At 41.1% G+C, this 26,005-nt stretch overlaps 2 protein-coding genes across 5 annotated transcripts in view; both read left to right on the plus strand.

The window, feature by feature from the left end:
* The window catches only part of ifrd2 (interferon-related developmental regulator 2), a 16,662-nt gene extending 8,123 nt beyond the window's left edge, over positions 1-8,539 (plus strand). For both annotated transcript variants that reach the window (XM_047367761.1, XM_047367770.1), the window contains 9 exons: positions 1,488-1,612; positions 1,814-1,971; positions 2,291-2,344; positions 2,536-2,714; positions 3,511-3,619; positions 4,375-4,509; positions 4,630-4,758; positions 5,297-5,392; positions 7,209-8,539. In XM_047367761.1, the coding sequence (XP_047223717.1) occupies positions 1,488-1,612; positions 1,814-1,971; positions 2,291-2,344; positions 2,536-2,714; positions 3,511-3,619; positions 4,375-4,509; positions 4,630-4,758; positions 5,297-5,392; positions 7,209-7,289 (1,066 nt within the window). In that variant the 3' untranslated portion in view covers positions 7,290-8,539. The remainder of the gene's footprint in view (positions 1-1,487; positions 1,613-1,813; positions 1,972-2,290; positions 2,345-2,535; positions 2,715-3,510; positions 3,620-4,374; positions 4,510-4,629; positions 4,759-5,296; positions 5,393-7,208) is intronic.
* A 2,686-nt stretch (positions 8,540-11,225) lies between these two features.
* zgc:136971 (S9 family peptidase) lies at positions 11,226-25,967 on the plus strand. 3 transcript variants are annotated; one of them, XM_047374689.1, is made up of 22 exons: positions 11,226-11,617; positions 15,022-15,157; positions 15,359-15,434; positions 15,522-15,597; positions 15,695-15,807; positions 15,882-16,016; positions 16,117-16,208; positions 17,648-17,685; positions 17,772-17,893; positions 17,983-18,043; positions 18,182-18,276; positions 18,396-18,447; positions 18,613-18,786; positions 20,562-20,665; positions 20,792-20,924; positions 23,627-23,710; positions 23,813-23,893; positions 24,265-24,353; positions 24,484-24,677; positions 25,060-25,162; positions 25,547-25,653; positions 25,727-25,967. In XM_047374689.1, the coding sequence occupies exons 1-22, from the start codon at positions 11,500-11,502 to the stop codon at positions 25,824-25,826; spliced, it is 2,283 nt and encodes a 760-aa protein (XP_047230645.1). In that variant the 5' UTR covers positions 11,226-11,499; the 3' UTR covers positions 25,827-25,967. The 3 variants fall into 3 exon arrangements, with proteins under 3 accessions (XP_047230645.1, XP_047230653.1, XP_047230659.1); XM_047374697.1 differs by having other exon boundaries at positions 11,227-11,617; positions 18,697-18,786; XM_047374703.1 differs by lacking the exon at positions 18,613-18,786 and having other exon boundaries at positions 11,229-11,617.
* The last annotated feature ends 38 nt before the right edge of the window (positions 25,968-26,005 follow it).

A 26,005-nucleotide genomic window follows, 5' to 3' on the forward strand; every position in this document is an offset into this window, starting at 1 on the left:
GGACCACTGAGCAACAGTCCATTGCTGCTTCTCTGTAGCCCAGGTCAGGCGCTTCTGCCGCTGTTTCTGGTACAAAAGTGGCTTGACCTGGGGAATGCGGCACCTGTAGCCCATTTCCTGCACACGCCTGTGCACGGTGGCTCTGGATGTTTCTACTCCAGACTCAGTCCACTGCTTCCGCAGGTCCCCCAAGGTCTGGAATCGGCCCTTCTCCACAATCTTCTTCAGGGTCCGGTCACCTCTTCTCGTTGTGCAGCGTTTTCCGCCACTCCTTTTCCTTCCCACAGACTTCCTACTGAGGTGCCTTGATACAGGACTCTGGGAACAGCCTATTCGTTCAGAAATGTCTTTCTGAGTCTTACCCTCTTGCTTGAGGGTGTCAATAGTGGCCTTCTGGACAGCAGTCAGGTCGGCAGTCTTACCCATGATTGGGGTTTTGAGTGATGAACCAGGCTGGGAGTTTTAAAGGCCTCAGGAATCTTTTGCAGGTGTTTAGAGTTAACTTGTTGATTCAGATGATTAGGTTCATAGCTCGTTTAGAGACCCTTTTAATGATATGCTAATTTTGTGAGATAGGAATTTTGGGTTTTCATGAGCTGTATGCCAAAATCATCTGTATTAAGACAATAAAAGACCTGAAATATTTCAGTTAGTGTGCAATGAATCTAAAATATATGAATGTTAAATGTTCATCATGACATTATGGAAAATAATGAACTTTATCACAATATGCTAATATTTTGAGAAGGACCTGTATGTAGTTTGTTTTACATCAAAAAGCTTGCCTTCAATAACTCTTTTCTCGTAACAGTTTTTTCCAAGAATGAGTGAATTCATGCAAATCCTCACTCTAACCTGCCTTGCCAAACTGCAGCTGCAGCTATTTTGAGGCTAAACTGGTTAGTTGGGTTGCATAGGAGGAGATCTGCATAATATGTTCAATCTCAGCTATCACAATAGCAGTGTGTGCAAAATCAGTCACAAAGTACTGCTTGGATGCAGAATTTGGTGGATTATGATATTTCAAGAGCTGTGCATTAAAACTCTGCTACATAATATTATATTTGGCCACTTGGATGAGCTCTTGCTGTTCATTATTCCTAGATGTGATACTTAGTGTAGCAGCCAACATCAGAGTGCTCAGACACACTTATTATGATGGAATAAAGAGCGAGGAATGAGGAAAATGTGGTCATGAATGATATTTTAATCACAATATTCAACGTTAATATTGTAATGTTATGTTTTTCTAACACCGTGCAGCACTAATCTTATCCTGTTGTTGGAAGGAGCCTCAGTCTGAATCACTGCTTCAACATTGATTTAACATGAAGAAAAGATTTTAAATGTTGTCATAAATATATTGTACATCACAATGAATCCTAAATTTCTAAAAAATATATTATTTTTAGGTCTTCTCACGCAGCACTGTGGAGTTTGAAAGTACCTCATTTCACTCTGTCTCGCTCCGTTTGTCTCTGTTCCAGTGCAAAGACTCGTCTAGCAGCCCTGGAGTCACTGCAGCAAGCGTTCTCCTCCAGGGTTTTGTATGACTTCCTGACAGGCCAGCGTCTCACTGTGTGCGACTGCCTGGAACGAAGTCTTAAAAAAGGTTCTGAAAACAAGCGAGTTAATCCTTCTTATTGTGTCGATGATGTGTCATGTTTCAGTTTTGTTTGTATGTACCCACATTTGTTTACAGTTTTATTCAAACTTTGTTTGATGCAACTTTAGACATTTTCATGGGAGTGAACCAGTTAGTCAGCAGCGGCGGTCCAAACTTGAATTTCTTCCGTCTCCTTCATGTTTGCAGGAGGTGGAGCAGAGCAGGCAGCGGCCGCCACCGTTTTCACCCTCCTGTGTATCCAGCTGGGAGGTGGGGATGAGGCTGAGGAGGGTTTTAAGTCTCTTTGTCCTGTTCTCACCTCCATCCTGAATGACAATAGTGCCAATATAGCAGCTCGTCAAAGTGTGAGTAATGACCTCTCTCATGTAAATCTCATGTAAATCGTCCTTTAATTTAATTTAATCCCAGTTCCTGATAGAAACTCCTGGAAGATAATTGCTTGTTTTTCAGGTTTTTAATAGAGAAGCACCATAATGGCTGTTTACTATTTAGGCAATAAAAGAGCTTGTTGTCTGTATGATTATGATTATATGGAACTGAGCCATGATAAGCAGCTCTAAAAGGAAATTCTAGATAAAACACATTTATGTACATGAGTCGAGGGGGTCAGTAAGGAAGCTGGTTTCCATTGACTTATTTTCTGTTTGTTCATTGCCTCGTCAGTGTGCTATGACCTTGGGGATGTGCTGCTACGTCTCCACTGCTGAAGGAGGAGAGGTGAGATATGTGTGTAACGTCTGGCGTTACACACAACTACTCTAACAAACCTAAGAAAAAACAGATTAAAAGAGCATATATGGGTTTAATCTATGTTTGGTTCTGTTGTTTCTTTAACTCTTTTATCTGCGATCTTCTTTCACAACACTTTTAATCTACATTTTTTTCATATGATCTCTGGACTATTGCAGGACTTGGTGAAGATATTGGCTCTTCTGGAGAGTGTTTTCACATCTTCCTACCCTAACAGAGAAGGAACGCTGCCTTCACCCAAGCCTGGTATGCCAGGCCTCCACACAGCCGCCCTGCAGGCCTGGTCGCTGTTGGTCACCCTCTGTCCTGCTTCCAAACTCACTGAGCTGCTGGAGCTGTGAGTTAAAATAAAATATATGTAACTAAAATAGAATGATTATTTTATCTTTTATTGCATTTTTTTTTTTTGATAAATTCTTTTTTTGTTAATAAACAAATATAAAATAATACGGGTGAAAGTCAAATTTTTTTTTTTTTGCATCTTTTATTTGGCATCTAAAGGTATGAATTTATTGATGTTCATTAAAAAAAAATCCACCTTAGGGATTTTCCTTCACGTTTAGTCTGTATGAATTGTATATTATCTTGATTATATTGTGGGCAAATTCTTTAAAACCACATTTTAACATCAGCCAAGATATGCAAAGGAGGTTAATACATAAATAAAAACCATAACCATTGAAAATACACAAAGGCTAAACCGGCGATTAAGTCCAGTGAAAGAAGAAATTAGCATCTGGACACTTGGTGCTGACTAGCATGCACTACATGTATGAGCCTGTTTAACAATAACCAGTTGCTGGACAAGTTGTTTAGGTCTAAACTTCCCTGATGTAAGCGTGATCTTTTGACTTAGTTCAGGATTGTCAAACTCCAGTCCTTGACAACCGCTGTCTGCAGCTTTTAGGTGCGTCTGTCGTCCAACACACTTGAACCTGTCGAGTTCTCATTATTTGATTTGGGTGTCTTGACCAGAGAGACGTCTAAAAGTTAAGGACTCCGTCCCTCGATGGCTGGAATTTGACACCCATGACTTAGTCTAATGTCCAGGAATCCAAAGTTACGATAAAATCTCATTAGCAGGGAGTCATTGTTACTTAGTACTAATTTTGTATTGAATGTGCTCTTTGCAGGCACCTTCCGAAGCTGCAAGCCTGTCTTCAGAGCAGTGACGTCAACTACAGAATTGCAGTGGGGGAGACGATTGCTCTGCTGGTGGAGTTAGGGCGAGATATAGACGAGGTAAATACAAATACTAGCTTTGTGATGGAAGATGGTGAACCTATAGTCCTAGTTATATAGTATATATATAGCATTGCAAAAGCCTTATCACTGCTTCAACCTTTCGCTTTAGTCTTTTATTGGGATTTTATGTCATCGACCAAAACAACCTAGCACATAATTGTAAAGTTGAAGAAAAAATATTCAAATATTTGTTGCAGTTTGCTCTGTTTTTGTATTCACCCGCTTTACTCTGATGCCTCTAAATAAAATCCAGTGCGCTGACTGCCTTCAGAAGTCACTTAAACAGTTGATAGCATCCACCTGTGTGTGATTTCATCTCTGCATATCTACAACTGTCCTGTGAAGGCCTCAGAGGTTTGTTAGAAAACATTACTTGAAGTTTAAAGCATGGTTATATATCCTAAAGTGGTGGCATGCAGACACAAGGAAACTGTCCCAAAGGACCTGCAGCTGTAATTGCAACCAAAGGTGGTTCTACAAAGTATTAATTCAGAGGGTCTAAATACAGACATGTGCTCCACTTTTTATTTTTATTTCTAAAGAAAATTTGAAAACCAAATCTCATTTTCCTCCTACTTTAGCAATGCAGTACGTTGGGTTGGTTTATCACATTAAAACCCAAACAAAATGCATTGTGGTTGGAACATGACAAAATGTGAAATATGTCAGGGGTTTAAATACTTCTGCAAGGCACTGTAAATGCATTTGACTTACTTGACCTAATGCCGTGTGGCTTGTCTGATTGTGTGTAGGAGTTTGAGGTGGAGGACAGTGAAGGTCTGTGCGAATGTCTGAAGAGTTTAGCCACAGATGGCAACAAACACAGAGCCAAAAACGACAGAAGGAAACAGCGCTCCATCTTCAGAGAAGTGCTACATTACATAGAGGTTTGTAACTGTCATGTATTTTCAACCTGGAGGCTTGACTTTTGTTTTTCCGTTGCAGTAGATTTCCTCTGCATCCGTCCTGTCTCTTTAGATCCTGACAGTTGTGTTTTGTTCCCACAGAATGAGGATTTCACAGAGGAGAGGATTAGATTTGGGATGGAAAGCGTTTACATCGATGGCTGGATGAGGAAAAGAATCTATGATGCCTTCAAGGAGATCCTAGAATCTGGAGTTAGACACCATCTACAGGTACGGTAACTGGTAGAGGAGACAGCATTGATCTCTGCTTGTTGGTACCAAACAAAAGGACAGAACTAAAAGTTGTGGTGTCCAGCTGAATATAATGGAGAAGCTGGGTTTGAGAATGCTAAATGTAAGCCTGTATATATCAGAAGCTCCTACTCAATACAGCATTTCGAGTGGACTCTTTAGTTTGGATCGTTTAGAAGACAACTTGATTACAGTTTCTTGTTAATATAGATTATATTTGCCGCTGAAGGCCATTAGTGATTTATTCAGTAAATCTGCTAAACTTACACATTGTTCAGGTGTTAATTTGCCCTAAAATGTCTGACTTTGACTTTACTGATTACCAGAGTCTGTGGGATGTTTCACTGGTGGTGTCCTTGCAGCCCTCATTATTTTTTTGGTCTATGTCAAAGACAGCTTGATGTACTTTTATGTAAATTTAGAACATTATTCCTGCATATTTGTAGCTTTCTCGTTGCTGTGTAAAACATTGAGCGGTTTGTCCTCCATTAACCTCTGAAACCTTTCTGCTGTGCAGTACAACCAGCTACTCCGAGACATCTTCGGCCTTGGACCCCCCCTCATATTAGATGCTGCTACTATCAAAGGCAACAAGATCTCACGGGTAGAGAAGGTAAACAGGTGTCTATGTATTTTGTCAGTAGTTTACTAAAAGCACTTAAAAGCATGTACAGCTGTATTTGTGTCTGGTTAAAAAAACATGATGGCGCTACTACTTTATTTCCATCTATTAAAATGCATTGGCAACGCTGCACACATGACAGTTAAAGGCATTTCTGTTCAGAAAAGCATATTACCAGGATGCTTTGCCTTTAATTTGTTTTGTTTCCTCACTTTTGTCCTTCCTGTAACTGAGATTTGTTTCAAATTTTCAGTTTTTTAATGAATCTACAGGAAGTGGTCAAAAGTCTTTGTTTTTCTTTCCAAACTAATTTACTGTATATATTGAAAATGCTTAAAGGTTTAGCTGCCCTGGGATTCAGTCATTCATCAGTCAGTCATTTTCTACCGCTTATTCCATAGTGGGTCGCGGGGGAGCTGGTGCCTATCTCCAGCACTTTATGGGCGAGAGGCGGGATACACCCTGGACAGGTCGCCAGTCCATTGCAGGGCAACACACAAACAACCATGCACACACTCATTCATACACCTAAGAGCAATTTAGAGTGACCAATTAACCTAACAGGCATGTCTTTGGACTGTGGGAGAAAGCCGGAGTACCCAGTGAGAACCCACGCATGCAAGGGGAGAACACGCAAACTCCATGCAGAAAGACCACCGGCCGGGAATCAAACCCAGGACCTTCTTGCTGTAAGGCAACAGTGCTACCAACTGCACCACCGTGCAGCCCTGGGATTCACTAATCTAATATTGTATAAACTGACACATCTATGTTGCATGGAGACAACCAGGTTCTGGTACCTGTGATCGGATGTTCCAGCCCAAGACGATTGGAAGACATTCCACAGTTCCTGTGCTTGTCTTGATTTTGCCTCAGAAATGGCATGTTTGATGTCCTCCTACATGGTTACTATGTAATTAAGGTCCAGCGATTGGGCTGGCCAATCCATAGTGTTTAATCTTTTTGGTTCTGAACCAAGATTTTGCTCTCAGTTGTCAGACTGCCGACAAGGAAAGGTTCTGCCTAAAAGATGTCAAAAACAAGCTGCAGGAAGGACACCATTTTGTTCTTGCAGCCCTGGGAGAGGGAATGTATTTCTATCTTCTTGTGGAGTATGTACAGGCCTTAAATAGGCCTAAAAATGCACATACCATGATATCTGAGCCACCACGCTTCACTGTGTACTGTGGCTTGGAGGTTGTCTGATAAACTGTCTAGAGCTGCTAGACCCAAAAAGAACAATCTTTAGGTCCCTAAAATGTTGCTTCATTTCTCTTCAGGCTCATATCATCGTGTTCTTTCTTGAGTACATCATTCTTTTCAACAGTTGTACTTTGTGGGATCTTCTTGGTGATATCTTGGCTTTGCATAGTCTTCTAATTGCCACAGTTATCTCAGGTAACTGTGACTCTCCTTTGATTAACCAGGAGCTCATCATTTCCATTTTGGCTATCATATGATCTGTTTCAGCGGTATTTGTTTTTTTTTTTTTCCATTTTAAGCTTTTGGGATAATTTCCTTCCAATCAACTTTTTAATGAAGGTACACTGTTCTTCTGAATGATGGAATTAATTTTATTTTGAACACCTCCTACATTTAATGATTCAGTTACACAGATTCAGCCGCATGCATGCAGTTTTCTATAACTCTACCGAACAAACGGTGACGGATCTGATTAGCAATGTTGGACTGCTGTTGTTTTGAACACAACTGCGTCATATTGGTGTTAAAATTCATTTATTATTAACTGAAAGAAATATTTCTGCCTGTTCTTTAATTTAATTTAATTTTTTTTTACCTCCAACAGCATTTATTCAACTCAGCTGCCTTCAAAGCCCGGACCAAACTGAGGAATAAAGTCAGGGACAAACGCGCTGACGTCATGTGAGGGACGGACCAGAATGGACTGAAGGGAGCGGACGAGACACCAAGATGCCTTCAGATCTTCACCTTTCAGACACAAAAACACTCAGTTTCTTCCACTTGTGCTCTTTATCTGCTCTACTAAGAGCTTAGTCTGCCATTAAGTCTTTTTGCCTGACCAGTTGAGTGGTTTTAATAAAAAAAATGTTTTGATGCTTTTTTTTTTTTATTAATAAGGAGCAGAACCGGGTTGAAATCTGAACTTGTCTAATAAAGAAACGGATTCTGTACAAAAAAGAGGCAAGAAAAATGTTCCGCTGGATCTCTTTAATGTATCGGACGTTCGAGTCCTCGTTTATCCCCCTGAAAGTCCCATGTCTCTCACCCAGAGTGGCTTCTTCAGCAGCCAAAATACTTTTACAAACAATGCAACCTTTGGGAAAAATGTGTGTGGTGTTTGCGTGCGTGCGTGTTTTATCTGACATTAATTTAACCATGAAATAAAACACTTATCATAGGAATCCAGAAGATGCCTGATTAAAAAGCAGAAATCAAAACATTAATGTTGTCATTTCTGTATTGTTTTTGCTTTTGGATCGGGAATTAGTTTTACCCTTTTTCTGGTGAACAATTGTATTTTACTGTTTAATTTATTACGAGTGTAATAAGTGTTTATTAAGAAACTTGAAATTACAAAACTGTTTACAGACACAATTATGGTTAAAGATGAGATGACGTTTTTAGAAATTTTCTTGCCGAAGAATTTTTAACGAGGATTGAAATATTTACATGTATTACAGATATACAGAGCACATGAATCTATGTGTTTGTGAGATGAATTAAAAGAAACATTTTAACCTCTAAAGAACAGTAAATGCATCCAGAGCTGCTGATTAACAAGTCTGCCTATACTATTCATAACGGATGGTAAAGTTCACAGTAAAAATTCATCTTACTGTTTAAACTATTTTGTTTTAGTTAAACTCACGGCCATTAAATGGTTAACAAAGGATCAAAAATGCCAGTTTTTACCAGACTGTTTTATTGGACCATATATATATATATAAATAAAAAAATAAATAACTTTATCACTTCTGTCAGTGTGCCCCAGGGCAGATGTGGCTACAATGTAGCTCACCACTGTCAATGTATGAATGGGTGGATGACTGAATGTAGTGTGAAGCGCTTTGGGGTCTCTGGGGACTTGATAAAGCGCTATACAAGTGCAGGCCATTTACCATATTAAGAAGTAATAAAATCATTGGGGACACCGATTGTTACTTGTATTGTCCTTTTTTTGCCAGTTGGACCACACTTAATCATCTATAACAGTTCACAGGGTTTAAGCGTGCAGACAGAAGGATCTTTGATCAATCCCTCTGCACAATCTCTAGATACTCATGGGTCCTCTCTTAGGGTTACCCCATAGAATGAATGATTTTTCTTTCTGATGAACCATTTTTATGATTATTTAATCATATGTGTTCAGTCATCCTATAAGAGCCAGTGATTATTCACTGTCAGAATTCACCAGTTTTATTTAAAATGTCCAATAAGGTTCCCAGAATATTAAGAAGAGAAACTGGCCCACAGCATCATACACCACACTCTATACTTAACAGAGGACATAAGATGCTTTTTGACATATTCATGTATTGTTTTATACCAGACCTATTCTAGGTTGAAAAGTTCAATGTTTGTCTCATCTAGCCAAAGTATACATTTTGAATTAAAGGCCCACTCCCAGTTTGGCAATGGTACACATTTGTTTGTCATATATTAGATAAGAAAATACTTTCTTGGTGTCAATTTATAGCAATCAGTTTTTTTTTGTAGTTGGCATGTCATCTTTGTTATGGAAAGCTAGAGACCCTGAGATGCCATTTCTTGCTGTTCTAGGCATTTTTTAAATTTTACCTACCTGCTCACTGTGGATGATAGGATAAATACAGATTATTGTCCTGCCTAATGGCCATTGGTTAAAAGAAATTGGCCTCAGTTTCACTTCATATCAGAACCAGCATAAGGTTGTATTGGGTGAAAAAAATCTGACAGGATAGTCTTTTTTTCCTGAAATAATACCAGATTGTGAATTTGAGCCAAAGTATTAAATTATCTTTAAGTATACAGGTCCTTCTCAAAAAATTAGCATATTGTGATAAAGTTCATTATTTTCCATAATGTCATGATGAAAATTTAACATTCATATATTTTAGATTCATTGCACACTAACTTAAATATTTCAGGTCTTTTATTGTCTTAATATGGATGATTTTGGCATACAGCTCATGAAAACCCAAAATTCCTATCTCACAAAATTAGCATATCATTAAAAGGGTCTCTAAACGAGCTATGAACCTAATCATCTGAATCAACGAGTTAACTCTAAACACCTGCAAAAGATTCCTGAGGCCTTTAAAACTCCCAGCCTGGTTCATCACTCAAAACCCCAATCATGGGTAAGACTGCCGACCTGACTGCTGTCCAGAAGGCCACTATTGACACCCTCAAGCAAGAGGGTAAGACACAGAAAGACATTTCTGAACGAATAGGCTGTTCCCAGAGTGCTGTATCAAGGCACCTCAGTGGGAAGTCTGTGGGAAGGAAAAGGAGTGGCGGAAAACGCTGCACAACGAGAAGAGGTGACCGGACCCTGAAGAAGATTGTGGAGAAGGGCCGATTCCAGACCTTGGGGGACCTGCGGAAGCAGTGGACTGAGTCTGGAGTAGAAACATCCAGAGCCACCGTGCACAGGCGTGTGCAGGAAATGGGCTACAGGTGCCGCATTCCCCAGACCTGGGCTACAGAGAAGCAGCACTGGACTGTTGCTCAGTGGTCCAAAGTACTTTTTTTGGATGAAAGCAAATTCTGCATGTCATTTGGAAATCAAGGTGCCAGAGTCTGGAGGAAGACTGGGGAGAAGGAAATGCCAAAATGCCAGAAGTCCAGTGTCAAGTACCCACAGTCAGTGATGGTCTGGGGTGCCGTGTCAGCTGCTGGTGTTGGTCCACTGTGTTTTATCAAGGGCAGGGTCAATGCAGCTAGCTATCAGGAGATTTTGGAGCACTTCATGCTTCCATCTGCTGAAAAGCTTTATGGAGATGAAGATTTCATTTTTCAGCACGACCTGGCACCTGCTCACAGTGCCAAAACCACTGGTAAATGGTTTACTGACCATGGTATCACTGTGCTCAATTGGCCTGCCAACTCTCCTGAGCTGAACCCCATAGAGAATCTGTGGGATATTGTGAAGAGAACGTTGAGAGACTCAAGACCCAACACTCTGGATGAGCTAAAGGCCGCTATCGAAGCATCCTGGGCCTCCATAAGACCTCAGCAGTGCCACAGGCTGATTGCCTCCATGCCACGCCGCATTGAAGCAGTCATTTCTGCAAAAGGATTCCCGACCAAGTATTGATTGCATAACTGTACATGATTATTTGAAGGTTGACGTTTTTTGTATTAAAAACACTTTTCTTTTTTTGGTCGGATGAAATATGCTAATTTTGTGAGATAGGAATTTTGGGTTTTCATGAGCTGTACGCCAAAATCATCCGTATTAAGACAATAAAAGACCTGAAATATTTCAGTTAGTGTGCAATGAATCTAAAATATATGAATGTTAAATTTTCATCATTACATTATGGAAAATAATGAACTTTATCACAATATGCTAATTTTTTGAGAAGGACCTGTATGTGTGCTTGATATTGGATACGGGTTACTAACCAGCTTCCTAAAAAGCATGATTCCCTTAATATAAAAGTAACATAAATTATTGACATGCTTCAGTTACATTTATTGTAAAGTGATTGTTATTGGTTATGGGTACCAACAATTCTACCACTGTTGATTTAGTTAAAGACAATTATTTCAAAAAAGTTATTTTGTCCCATTTTAATTCTTTTTACACATCTTTACCAGTCATGTTGTTTCTGCTGCCCCCTTGCGGTTACTTTCACCACTACACCCGCTTCAAACCTAGCAAGGCGGTATCGTCCCTTCATGAATTCAACATGGAGGCGCAGGTCCAGTGAAAATCATTGCGTTTCGGTGTTGAAGCAGGTCTATTCGATGCGTTACCGTCATGGACCGAGGGGTGTGAATGACTCTTGGCCTGACAGAAGCCGTCGGCAGCTGCTCCTGAGCAGGAACACATTAATGCAACGACTGTTATCAGGCTTGTTAGCTACGCCTTGTGGTTGGTTGTGAGCTGTGTGCTGCCGCAGACCCGGATGGACTCAGACCAAATCACCGGGGTGTACGGAAAAGTCAGCGGCCTCCGTGCGCCTGTTTCAGCGCATGTGAGCGTGGAGCAGCTCCCGGAGGTCCGGATCTACACCGTGACAACAGGTGAGCCAACTGCGGCTAACACCTTCACAGCCTTCCGCCACTGATGGGGAACATTATTTCCATTTGTTAATTATATCTCTGCAACTAAACGGATTCATGTCAGCTGGCCGAAAATAAGAAGAATAATCGTTTCAAAATATGTTAAAATAACTTAATTAACTGTGATAAAATTTGTGGATGCTTTATTAGAAACACTATTAACTGTGTTAATAAACACTTGAAAGATAAAAATAAAAAAAATCAGTACATTATATTGATTTAACCAAAATTAGTAGATAATATGCCACCGAGCCATTATATCAGCTTCATCGTTGATGTTCTCCATTGAAAGCTGATTTTGAAAAACTTAAAAAAATCTATAGTCATAGAAAACACTAAATAGATATAGCTCCTACAAGGAAAGTCACAGACAAATGAAACCTTCTGGTATTGATCTGCCTCTAGGCCTCAACAATATTCACTGATCAGATGCTGACATCATCGAAGCCCCGCCCCCTGAGAACAGGAAGTAGCAAGTTTTCCTTTACAGACTCAATGTTTGATGTTTTTCACCTAATCAACGTGAAACTGTCCCAAGTAACAGATAACATCATGGTCTTAGACAGTCACCAGTACTTACTGCTTTAGCTGGAGGGTGTGGCTATGATGGCGTGGCGTATTATGATGTCACGCCACAGCCATACGTTTCACTCTAAATTACACATGCATGGTCTGATTCACTCCAAAATAAATATGCTTGATCTTTCTCACCCCCTAAACAGCTCTATTGGATTACATTGAAATTTGGATAAATAGCGCCCCCTAGGACACTTCAAGGACTGTATCTCCCTCATACATCATCGGATCCACTTGAAATGTAGTATACATGACCATGACTTAATGCAGCTTCTATGTGGAAGGTCGGATTTCCCCCAAATTTTAAATGCCGTGCCGCTCACAGCCCCTCCTAGTGGCGATGTATGGAATTGAATGGCAGCCTCGTTGCTCATGTATAGGCGGCGCTGCCAGGATCCCGCCGTCGCTGCACAGGCCGAGATGCGCTGAGGTGCGGGGGCTGCTTGCAGCTTTAATGCAAATTACAATTGAACTTATCTTTTAGATCACACGTCTAAAACTTATGAAATCAATCCCAGAAACAGTGGAGATAGTACTATATTATTCACAATTAATGCCTCTTTTTTTTTGCTGAAGGGACGTGCAGAGATGGTAGAGGTTTAAACACACTTCAGCTGCCGTTGTACAGTAAAACGCGTACAGTGGTGTTAAATGGTATTTGCCCTCATACAGGTTTCTTCTGGCTTGTTTTTTGTTACATTTAATATTTCAGATAATCTAATAGTTTATAATATCAGATGAAGATGACCTGATTATTAAACAATGCAGTTTTTCAAATGATGATTTCATTTAAGGGAAAAAACACTAACTCAACCAACCTGACTGTGGATGAAAAATAATTGACCCCCCAAGGCTAATAACTGGTTGGACCATGCCTGGTCACAACTTCCATCAAGTGTTTGTGATAACTGGCAATGGGTCTTTTACATTGCTGTGGAGGAATATTTAAACATGAATAGTCCATCTCAAAAGGATTTAAGTCTGGACTTTGACTAGGACATTCCAAAACCTTTAATTTTTTGAGCCATTCAGAGGTGATGAACATGAATGAAAACAAAATGTACCCCTCAACTGATGATTCCATTTATTGAGGGGGGGAAGATGCTCTCTAAAACTCTAATTAATCAGAGATGGACTTGCTGGTCCAGTATTGGGGCCATTTCCCTGCTGCATAACCTAAGTGCAATTGAGCTTTAGGTCTTCAGCTGGCAGTCAGAAGATCTTCAATTCCTGTTTCATACCATTTTTATTCTATCAAATGTTGAGGTTCCCCATGAACCTTAACCTACTGATATATGTATCATTGTATCCATGTAAGCATTTGTGTGTTAATCTGTGTATAAGGGTGGGCGTGAAACAAGAACAACACAACAAGAACTTTCAAAAAGGCTGTCGTCGCCCTGTGGTCAGTCTGGTCCTGTAACAGGGTGGCTGCTGTGGCCACAACCAAAGGCGCCACCGAGCCCTCTGACCACCATCAGCAGGAAGTGTCTTGCCCAAGGACGCAGCGACTGAGACAGACAGAGCGGGGGTTTGAACAGGCAACCCACCAGTTACACGACAAACTCCTTCCACCTGAGCTACAACCGATCTGGTAGATCACGATTAAAAATCATGGGCTCTGTACATGTTGGTGTTTCAACACTTGAGGTACAAAGGCCAGTGGATCTTTGCACGTGAGAGATACTTGAATTTCTCTCTGGGATCTAGGTCTGGTCCATGAACTCAACAGGAGGGTCAGTTGGCCTGCAAGACCCAGTTCTAACATAACTATTCTCTTCCCTTGTTCTGTGGACGTCCAGCCAGTTGGTGTCTTTGTGTTGTTTTAAGGAGGAATCTGGTCGCTTCTTCTCCTTGAAGAGTTAGGAGTGGTTTTACAATAAAAGTCCTTATGTCCCTTTCACCTTGAGCACATGATTCTCTGGCTATGAATGCTCCATGTAGCAAAGCATCCCCAGACCATCACACTGCCTCCACCATGTTTGACAGTCAGTATGATGTTCCTTTTTTGAAATGCTGTGAGTTTTCCACCAGATTTAATGAGACGGACACTTTCCAAAAAGTTCCACTTTTGTCTTAGTCCACAGGAAGTTTCACAAGATCATCAGGATGGTTTTTGGCAAATGTGAGATGGGCCTTTGTGTTCTTTAGACAACGTTCTGGGTTATTTTGTGACTTCCTGGACAAGTCATCAATGTGCTCCTGGAGTAATTTTGTCAGGCTGGCCACTCCTGGAATGGTTCACCACTGCTCCATGGTTTCTCCATACGTGGATAATGACTTTCACTGTAATTCATTGGAATCCCAAAGCCTTAGAAATGGCTTTCTGGAGGAAAACCTGTTAGCGACAGCGACTTTACTTCTCTTCTGTTCCCCAGTTCTTTTTAGGTTGGAGGATGGTGTTTTACTTTTTGAGATCTTTTAGCCCACTTCATGTTATCTAACAGGTTCTATTTTATTGACCTCTTCATTCTACAGGTCTGGCGGTTTGTAGCCTGGATATTGAACCTGAAGGTTTATTGTATTTAAATAGAAAAGTGTCCTTTGTTATGTGTGTAGTATAGTATATTTAAATGTAATACCCAGACACAAGGAGTGAGAGGATTGGATCCTCTTTCCCAGATCTCCTCATCTTCCATTCCTGGAGGACATTTATAATATTATGATCACATTTTTGCAAAAACATTACAGAGACCTAAAACAATGCCTTTGTGCAAAGTAAAATTAATAAGATTTTTTTCTAGGGGCCCCTTCAGTAAATACCAGCCTCTCACTGTGTACACATGCAGAGTGGATTCAGAGTGACCTGGTCCAGAGCTCCAGACTTCGCTACTCGCAGCAGTGGACTCTGATTGCTGACAGCAACAACCACCAGAGCATCAGGACCATCCTCCCACCTGGACCATGTGCACCAGTGTCTGGAGAGTGAGTCATGCTTGGTTTAATGTAACCATTTTGTCACCACATACCAATTAGATTTACAGCTGACATGAAGACTTTGGTACCAATCGAGACCCCCATCAAGATGTCCCTTGTTAAACATTACCAGAAAGTACCATGGTCAGTCATGTTTATCGATTTCCAGTTCTGTTTTTCTTTATTGTCCATCTTATTTCTGTTCTTCAGGTTATTGAGTGAGCTCTCGCCGGTCCATGGCCTGAGGGCTGTTGTCAGGGAGACAGGCAGCCAGCATCTCCTAGAGGTAAGAACGATGGACCTCAGTCATCCCCAGTAAGATAAGTGCTTCAGCATCCCTGTCAGACTGACGTTTATGATTGCTGCTCTTCAGATCTGGGACCGTCACGGCCTCAGGAAATGCCTCAACCTGTCCGCCTTGAACGTCCACGGCAGAGTGTACGACGACTGTAAGAGATCGGACTGAGCATCATCAGTGAGTCTGGTACTTACACAGGCTCCTCATGTGTCACCGTTTTTTGTGTGTGTGTGTGTGTGTGTTTGCAGCTCAGTTCGGCTGTCTGTCCTGGTCAGAGTGTGAGAGGAAGCTGCTGTATGTAGCTGAGAGTAGCAGGAGCTCATCGGCAGAAACGCGTGCCAGAGAATCCACGAGCAGAAAGGTTAACAAACATTTCCACAGGAACATCCTTTGATGGGGAGTTTGTTGTATGGAGAAATTTTTGTATCCAAGCAGGACAGGAGCGTGTACCGTGAGGACTGGGGCGAGGCGCTGACCGGGAAGAGTGTCCCAGTGCTCTGTGTGGTGGATTTGCACCATGGTGCAGTCGACGTGCTGCAGGGCGTCCCGCCAGACGTCTCACCTGGACAGGTGAGGACGGAAACCTCACAACATCACAACTGCTCATTTTAATTACTTGTTTATAGTTTATTAACCCTTCGAATGTTGTTTTTGTTTTTTTTGTCTCCAGGCTCTGTGGGCTCCCGGCTCTCAGTCTGTGTTTTTTGTTGGTTGGTGCCTGGAGCCTTTCAGACTTGGGCTGAAGTTCTGCTCCAACCGCAGGTTTCAAACTTTATTTTCATACTCAGTCGGAAGCAGCATAACAAAATAGCAGAAATTTAATCACTAAAATAAAAATGCAGCATTTTAATACCTAACTTCCAGCTTGAAAGTACTTGTATTTTGTTTTTGATTTTTAATGTTTGAACATGTATGAACTGGGAAGGCTGGAGCTCCTAGAAGTGGTAAAATGTCCAAAACACATCATTAGATATTTGTCTTAGACATAAACAACAATAAGAAGAAAACCCTAAAAGACTGTTCCAGCTCTCTCATATGTCTCGTTTGTGAACCCTTATCTTTTGGGTCATTATGTTGTGGACTCCTCCTTAGCTTCAGGCTACAGACGGCTGTTCTCGAATTTAGAAGTTTACAGTTTTACGTCCATTCTTTTCACTCATTCATAAAAGTAGCCTCAGATCTGGATCGTTTTCCTCCGTTTGACCCTAAACGTTCAGCTTTTTTGAACCTGAGTGACTCATATGGGTTGACACAGTATGCTTTGTAATATCCAAATGTTTTTTTATTGCTCAAACAGGAGACACGCCAGGACACTGTTCTAAAATTGTTGCAGATTGCAGACACAACCAAAAACTTTAGCCAGTTTTCAAGAGTCCTGGACATTCCCAAAGGACTGCTGGAAGGCAGCAATAATTTAGCTGCCATGCATTCAAACTCAGCAACAATATGTCTCCCCAGTTGGATGGACCATCATGGCCACTCCTGAGTTAGATTATTGGGCTCAGACCCTTGGGCACTACAGGGGAATACTACTTTCTGTGTGCATTTCTTCTGCTAAGAACATCAGTTATGGTGAAGACAAAAAAAAGAGACATGATTTGTATTTTGATTGCAATCCTCGGGGCTAAACTGTGAATAAATTAGGCAATTAAAAAATGACAGTTATATCTAAGTGTAAATGTAGGTTAATTGTATATTTAAAGTCAATCAGAAGCTGTTTTATTGATTAAGATGTTTCAGTTTGACTTTTGCCTGTCAAACATGTTCAAGAAAAGGTTTATAAAATGGCTGCAGCCTCTTAAAGACAACTGAGTTTGTAACATTATGAGCTGATGAACATCTGGTGTTTAGAAATATATCTGTTGCTTTCCTTCGCGTCAAAATGTTTCTTTGTGCAGCTTGATGTGGAGGCATTTTTCAAACTATGAAGTATTTATCAAGATTAACCACATTCTGTTGATTTTAAACGCCTCACTCAAGTTTTGACTTCTGGATTGGAATCGGTTCTTTTACTTCTTTAGGCTTTGAATTGTAGCTTAATAAGTACAGTAAATATGAAAATTCCTACAGTAGTCTGTGGATTATTAGCTTGTCGGTCTTATTTTGTCAGATATTACTGAAAACCTTTCTAGGAAGTGAATTTAGTGTTATTGATTTAGTACATAAGAGAAATTAGGGTTTATCTCTTCTGTTCCTTTCAGGTCAGCTTTATTCAGACTCAGCCTGGATGGACATTGCGGTGAGACCTTTACCTCCATGTCTCCATTAATCTATTCATCCCTGTTCATCTGACCCTTGTCCTCCTTGCTGTACTCCCCATCCCAGAATGTATATCAGGGGACAACCTTTCAGTGTCCTGTCCCAGGCTGAGTCCAGATGGATCCATGTTGATCTACCTGCAGGGTCGAGTGTTCGGGCCTCACAACCAGTGCCACAGTGTGCAGCAGGTATGGTGTGTGTGTGTGTGTGTTTGTGTTGTTTTGTACTTCTCTGTATATTTGCTATGTGTTAACAGTTAAATGTTAACCCTGCACAGTTGGACCTGAAGAGTTGGAAGACCTCAACCTTGTTGGATGTTGTCAGCAGACCTCAGGCTGGTAGGTTAAAGGTCATTCAAGACACACAATGACTCACTCAGCGCACCACATTGGTTCTGAATAACTAAATGCATGTATTCAATGACCAGCCATATAATATGTCTAGATTTATAACCGTAGGTATATCGATGGTTTCAGGTGAGTTTGCAGGTGTGTATGAAGCTCTGCCATCCCACTGCTGGTCTGCAGATGGTCAGAAAGTCGTGTTTAGCAGCGCCGTTAGAAACTGGAAGGTATTTATCTACAACTAATAGCAGATATTCATGCCATAGTTCTTTCAAAATAAAACAAGTTGTGTTTTGTGTTTGAGTTTAGGCCATTTGTAATTATGCTCATCTGTCTCTCCTGTCAGGATGTCTTCATGTTGGACAGAAAAACAAAGAAAGTCACTTCCCTCTCTGATAGTAAGAATCCATCCTCTCCACCTCCTCCTCCAATCTCTCTCATGTCCTCATCTCCATCCTTTATTTTCCCTCCTCCTCCTTCCTTGCCTCCCACTCCTCTTCTTCCTCCCCCTCCATCCCCTCATTGGTCTTTTTATTCACCTCTATCGCCACCTCCTCCACCAGCTGTTCCCCTCTTTCCTCCTCCTCCGCCTACTCCACTGTCTCCTGTTCTTCCTCCTCCTCCTTCTCCATTTGTCCAAAATTCAGCTCCTCCCCTTCCTCCTGAGTCCTACTTTCCAAATCCTCCTCCTCCTTCATCATCTCATCTTCATCAAGAACACCAGAGAGAGCTGGAAGGTATGACGAGATAAAAAATATGCTTATTTCGACATTTCATATTAAAAGCCCCAAGTTGTGAGCTCTATAAATGGAAGAAAATGACTGACAAACAATTATTGTTCATCTCTGTACAGTAAAGCTGCAACACCTGGCAAAAGTATTTCCACATTTTATCACATTACAACCACAAACTGCAGTCTGTTTTATTGAGATTTTATGTGATAGACCAACACAAAGTTGCTCATCATTGTGAAGTAAAAGGATTGTTTCACGGGTTTGAAATTGTTTGTAGCCTGCCTTTGTTTTCAGCCCCCCTTTTTTCAGGGTTAGAATATAAAACCTCTCACAGAGGACTGTCCAATCCATCACTCAACAGTGGAAAGAGTATGGTACCAAACCTACCAAGACGTGGCTGTCCAGCTAAAATGACAGGCTTAGCAAGCTGAGCACCAATCAGAGAAGCGGCCAAGGGTCCCATGGTAACTCTAGTGGAACTGCAACCTCCTCAGCTCAGGTGGGAGAGTGTGTGAACAGGACAATTAGTCGTGCACTCCGCAAATATGTTCTTTTTTTAGAGTCGGCAAGAAGGAGGTCATTTTAGCCTAAACACACCCAGCATGAAACGATATGGTGGCAGCTTTATGCTGTGGAGATGGTTTGCTTCATCAGGGATAGAGAAGCTGTGTGGGAAGATGGATGAAGCTAAATACAGGAGGGGAGCCCAACCCTAGTCCCTGAGAGCTACTATCTTGCAACTTTTAAATGCATCCCATCTCCAACACACCCGAATACCTGAATTCCCTTATCAGCATGTAACTCAGTTCTGCAGAGGCCTGGTAGCAAGGCATTCATTTCGCAGCCTCAAACCTACAGCCAGAGCTACATTGGAATGCTTTGGCTCAAAGGATATTCATGCATTAGAATGGTCCAGTCAAAGTTCACACCTGAATCCAATCGTGAGTCTGTGGCTTGACTTGGAAACTAATGTTCAGATTTACTCCATCCAGTCTAACTGAGCTTCAGCTATTTTTAAAGAATTTGTAAGATGAGATATCTAGATGTGAAAAGCTGGTAGAGACATAACCCCAAAGACTTGCAGCTGTAACTACAGCAAAAATATTTATTTATGGACAAAAAAGCAAAGGAGGTTTCACACATGCAGGTTACACTTTTCAGACTTCTATATGTAAGAAACACCACTTATTAATTCCTCTTCACAATTAGGAACCACTCTGAGCTGGTCTATCACAAAATGCACTATGGAAGGAAGCCAGAGTACCTGGAGAGAACTTACACATGCACGGGGAGACCTCAGGCTGGGATTCGAACCTAGGACCTTCTTGCTGCAAGGCAACAGTTCTACCCAGTGTGCCACCATGCAGCCCCACCATTGTCCAGTTTGTGAAAAAGACATGCAGGGTTTTGTTTGTTGAATTTGTTTAATAGTATTACTGTACAGTCATCTGCTCAGTGGTTCTCACTAGCTTCAGTTGGATTTTGTTCTGTGTTTTTATGTCACTCAAGCAGCTTGTGATCATTGCCACGATCTACTCTGCCTGATTGTCACACTGTTGATAAATATATGCAATGATATCAGTGACAGCTCCGGTGTTTCGCTCAAATGGCCCCATCTTCTGCGTTACTGTGTAAGATGTAAAACGTGGAAATTAAAACCTGAGATGTTAAGCTGTTGTTTCATGCTGAGATGTTTCAGAATTCAACAGAAATGAAAAGATGCCTGCTGTCTTTTTCTCTCCCCTCTGTTTGTCCATCTTGCTCCCTCTCTGCTGCAGACCTCTCTGATCTTTCTAAGGTTTATGGCAGCTGGAAGCTACTGACCCTTCAAAGAGACCTGATGGTCGTCTGCTGCTCCAGTCCCAACTCACCTCCCACGCTGGTCAGACAGAATACAGACACCCGGATGCAAATACGGGCGTATTTGGTCAAATGCAGTTTAACGTATCTATAAACAAGACAAATAAGTTTTCTAGGTCACATCTGGGTTGTGTTTTGGTGTGTGCAGAGGGTGGGATTCCTCCCATCAGCAGGTGAGACTGTGACCTGGAGAACTCTGCAGCAGCCGGTCATGACCTTTGATTACCCCTGGAAAGTTCTAGATGTTACACCTCCATCAGAAGAGGACAACAGATGTTACCGTGAGCATTCAGCTTCTGCCTCATTAGAACATTAACTTGATCTGATCTGTGTGTTTTAATCTTTGAAACCTGGATGGACATGTGTGTTGTATCATCACAAGACCCAGAGACATGTTTTTATGCAGTTGTGCTTAAAAGTTGATTTTGATAAGACTGATAACACAAAAAAGCTGTGTTTACTCTTTTTAAATTACAGTGACAACATAAACTACCCAAATGACCCTGATCAAAAGGTTACACGCCCCAGTTCTTAATACCGTGTATTTCCCCCTTGAACACCAATGGCAGCTTGGAGTGTTTTGTGGTAGTCGTGGGTGAGGCTCTTTATTTTCTCTGATGGTAAAGCTGCCCATTCTTCTTTGCAAAAATGCCTGCAGTTCCTGCAAATTTTAAGGCTGTCTGTAATTACCTGCTCGCTTGAGATCTCCCCAGAGTGGCTCAATGATATTGAGGTCAGGAGACTGAGATGGCCACTCCAGAACCTTCACTTTGTTCTACTATAGCCAATGACAGTCCGACTTGGCCTTGTGTTTTGGATCGTTGTCATGTTGGAACATCCAAGTAAGTTCCTTGCCAAGCATCTGGGCTGATGAGCGCAAATTGTCTTCCAGTATTTTCTGATAACATGCTGCATTCATCTTTCTATCCAGTTCGACCAAGTTTGCTGTGCTTTTGTAGTTCATTCATCCCTAAAACATCAGCGATCCGCCTCCATGTTTCACAGTAGGTATCATGTACCTTTTATCATAGGCCTCCAAATTTAACGTTGATGAGTGTGGCCAAAACATTCAATTTTCATCTCATCACTCCAAATGACTTTGTTCCAGAAATGTTGAGGCTTGTCTCTGCGCTGTCTGGCGTATTGGAAGCGGGATACTTTGTGGCATTTGCGTAGTAACGGCTTTCTTCAGGCAGCTCGACCATGCAGCCACACCACTTTTCTTCACAGTCCCGTATTTCAGCTGAAGTCATTTATGGGTTTTTCTTTGCATCCCGAACAATTTTTCTGGCAGTTGTTGCTCAAATTTTTGTTGGTGTACCTGACCGTGGTTTGGTTTCAACAGATTCCCTCTTTTTCCACCTCTTAATTAGAGTTTGAACACTGCTGATTGGCATTCTCAGTTCCTTGGATGTCATTTTATATCCCTTTTCCGTTTTATACAGGTCAATTACCTTTTCCCGCAGATCCTTTGACAATTCTTTTACATTCTCCATGACTCAGAAACCAGAAACGTCAGTGCAGCACTGGATGAAAGATGCAAGGTTCTGTCAGGAGCCCAGAAACTCACTGACCTTTTATGTGCACACACTGATTACAAGCAAGCAGACCACAGGTGTGGATAGTTACCTTTAGTAGAGATTCAGACCCATTTGCGTCAACTTGTGTGTGTGTGTGTGTGTGTGTGTGTGTTATTAGGCCAAAACCACCAGGGTATGTAAACGTTTGGTCAGGGTCAATAAGATTCTGTTGTCATTATGATTTGAAAAGAGTACGGTAATCATAGTTTGAAAAAAAAAAAAGGCTTCACACAACCACTAACCATGAGTGAAACAAAAGTTTTTTGTTATCATTCATATTCTCAGAAAAATGGCCCAAAAAAAAAAAAAAAAAAAAAAAAATCCACCAGGGTATGTAAACATATGAGCTCAACTGTATGTACAGCTGGAACCAGATATTTACATATATTTATAAAGACACATAACCCTTTTCTCCTCACAGAGGAGATTAAGATGAGCAAAATGATGTATGTTTTATAAATGTTAGAATAATGAGAGATCATTTTAATTACTTTCTTCAAATTCAGAAGTTTACAGACATATTTGTATGTCTCTAAATAAAATGCTCATGGCCATAAAAGCTTCTAATAGTTTATTTTACATAGTTTAAAGAGTTAATTGGAGGCTCACCTGTGAATGTATTTGAACACCTAAAACACATCTTCTTTGTTTGATATCATGGAAAAATTAAAAGCAATCAGCCGAGATATCGGGAGGTCTCGTTCATCGCTGGGTACGTATTTGAGATGCCTGAAGGTCCCACGTTCATCTGTTCAAGAGGTCATACAATACGCAAGTATGAACACCATGCTAATGTCATCATACTGTTCAGGCGTCCCAGCGATGAACACGTGTTGTTGCCAAGCGTGCAAATCAACCTCACAGAGACAGAAAAAGCAAGGACCTTGTAAAGAAGATACTGGCTGACGCTGATAAGAGTGTCTATCCACAGGGTAACAAGTCCTGTACCAAAATGGGCTGAAACGCCACTCAGAGAGGAAGAAGCCATTACTCCAAAAGCAACATAAAAAAGCCACGCTACAGTTTGCAAATGCAATCAGGGATAGAGACCTTAGTTTTTGGAATCTTGTGGTCTGATGAAACTGAAAATGAAATAACTTGGTTGTTAGATTTGGAAGAAAAATGGAGAAGCTTGCAGACCTGTGAAACATGGAGGAGGTAGCATCATGTCATGGTGGGGTTTGCTGCAGGAGTGACTTTTTATACAGTGTATGTAAATATCTGGTTTCAACCTCATTGTTACACTTAAGTGGTAGAATATTAGCATGTATAATATAATAACAGAGATAATATTTGAGATTTTTGTGTCAGTAAGGCTTGGAAACAAAAAGCTTTCCAAGAAACAAATGTTTATTTAAATCAGTTTTGCTCTCCATTCCTCTTCACTGTCTCTGTCTAAACAGCTGGTTTAGATTTCGGAGCGGTCTTGGTCAAACCATCACGTCTGATCTGTGAAACCAGAACACCTCTGGTCGTCTTCATCCATGGTCTGAACCTCTCTTCTGTTTTCGATGGGAATCCTTCATATAACTGACAGTAGTGTAACACATACAGATAGTTATGCACATAATAACACTTTGCTCGCTTAGGTGGTCCTCACTCCCAGTTCCCTGCAGAGTGGAACAGCACCACCGCTGGACTGGTTGAACTGGGCTTTGCTGTGCTTATGGGTGAGATGTTTTGTTTCCTGCTTGTCTGCAGGAATTCCCCCAACACACAGTTTCTGACTTAACAGAGTTTACACATATGTTAAAGTGCCATTTATTAGCTGTGGAAGTTCATATCTGTGAAATGTTTTATCATGAAGCAAAGTCAGCCTCGCCTTATTCTGCACTGTAAAAGTTTTACTTTAAAAGTCAATTCTGGAGTTTTTATGCATCTTTCATTGACTTAAACTAAGGTAGCTGTTCCTGGGAAACACTTCTGACATACACAGGATGCCAAAGATCATAATCATTACCAGAATTTATTATTAACTGTAGTGAACTGTGAAAAACAAAGCCTTTTTAAGTCGATGTGTTTGATCCCTCTCTGTTTCCAGTAAACTATCGGGGATCCACAGGGTTCGGTCAGGACAGCATTTTGTCCCTGATTGGTCAGATTGGGAGTCAGGACGTACAAGATGTGCAGGTATCAATGTTCCTTGTGTGGCTCTTAAAATATACCTCCAATGAGCGATGCTCCAGCAGACAAATAGTGGTCCTGATAATAAGATCCTTCACTTTAACACCATCAAATTGATCTGGCTTTGTTTACACAGCGAGCTGTTATAGCTGCGCTACAGAGTGACAAAACCCTTGATCCCAAACGTTTGGCTGTGATTGGCGGCTCCCACGGTGGCTTCCTGTCCTGTCATATGATCGGTCAGTACCCAGACTTCTATAGAGCGTGTGCAGCCAGGAACCCGGTCATTAACGCTGCTACACTACTGGGAACCAGTGACATAGTGGACTGGTGAGGAACACTGAAAAACACTGCATGTAATATTCACAGCACCACTTTGGGAATTTCCGAAAATCTGACCTTTATAGAAGAAATGCTAAAAAAATGCCATTTGAAGCTTGTAAAGTGGTATGCATGGAGGGACACCTGAGACTGCACACACTGAGCACACTATTCTCACAGTAAAACATGGTGGTGGCACCATCATGCTGTGGGGATCCTTTTCCATTCCTCCTTAGGATCATGCATTGCTTTGCATTAGTGTATCACATAAAATCCATTGACGTTTGAGGGTGTAATGGGTGAAATTGTGGGAAAGTTCAAGGGGTAGGAATACTTTTACAAGGCACCGTAATAGTCTGCTTAACTGTTTCTTTTCTCTACCTGCTTACAGGCGATACACAAGTGCAGGCTTTCACTTCTCATACGACAACATCCCTACTGCTGAAACCCTGGCTGCAATGTTACAGAAGTCCCCCATCACACATGCTGCATTGGTAAGACACACACGCACACACCTTATTTATTATCTCACAAAAATAACCCAGAAATCTCACAAAAATAACCTTATTCAGCCAGAAGTTATTTCACTTTTGCATCTTTCAAATCTGGTTTAGTACGAAATTTAAACCCTTATTAACATTGAGAGTAAAGGAACTATTGAGCATTTTAGCCCTGGCAGTTTTACCAAAAGTGCCCTGTAGGACGGTGCTAGAACTCTGATATAAAAAGGTTAACATAATCAACAGTTTCAAGCTTTTAGAGATACTATAAAACATGACATCAACAATCATTTTTGAAATATAGTTACTTTTAGTTGAGGGAAGAAAGAACCTGCATGACTTTTGTCAAATCAAGTGTTATTCTTTTAATGTGTGTAGATCAAAGCTCCAGTGCTACTGATGTTGGGTGGGAAGGACAGACGAGTTTCTCCTCATCAGGGTCTAGAGCTCTACAAAGTACTGAAGAGCCGAGGTTCACCGGTCAGGTACAAGTAAGCAACATGTAAACCACAACGCCTGGCACAACTTGAATTTCCACAGTTTCATTTCTCTTTCCAGGTTATTGTGGTTTCCAGAAGATGGACACTCTCTGTCCAGGGTGGACACTCAGGTTGACTGCTTCCTCAACTCCGTTTTGTGGCTGAACCAACACCTCTGAGCAAATCCTCGCAGGCACTGTGACACGGCTGTTTTTATTCTGCTGAATGCAGCTGAATTTTTGACACAACTCATTTGTAATAAAACAGACTCCGTTGTTTGTACTAAATCCTAATTTAGTAAAATATCTTTGAAACAAAAAGCATGCACCTGTGTCTTGAAGTCTAGATTTAATAATTT

This window comes from Girardinichthys multiradiatus, chromosome 1 (genome assembly GCF_021462225.1).
Source record: "Girardinichthys multiradiatus isolate DD_20200921_A chromosome 1, DD_fGirMul_XY1, whole genome shotgun sequence".
Classification (NCBI taxonomy): Eukaryota; Metazoa; Chordata; class Actinopteri; order Cyprinodontiformes; family Goodeidae; genus Girardinichthys; species Girardinichthys multiradiatus.

Coding starts and splice junctions, on each gene's coding strand:
- zgc:136971 (XM_047374689.1), top strand. CDS start 11,500: ATGGACTCAGACCAAATCACCGGGGTGTACGGAAAAGTCAGCGGCCTC. Junction 20,925..23,626: donor AGAGGACAACAGATGTTACC/GTGAGCATTCAG, acceptor CTGTCTAAACAG/CTGGTTTAGATTTCGGAGCG. Junction 25,163..25,546: donor CCATCACACATGCTGCATTG/GTAAGACACACA, acceptor TAATGTGTGTAG/ATCAAAGCTCCAGTGCTACT.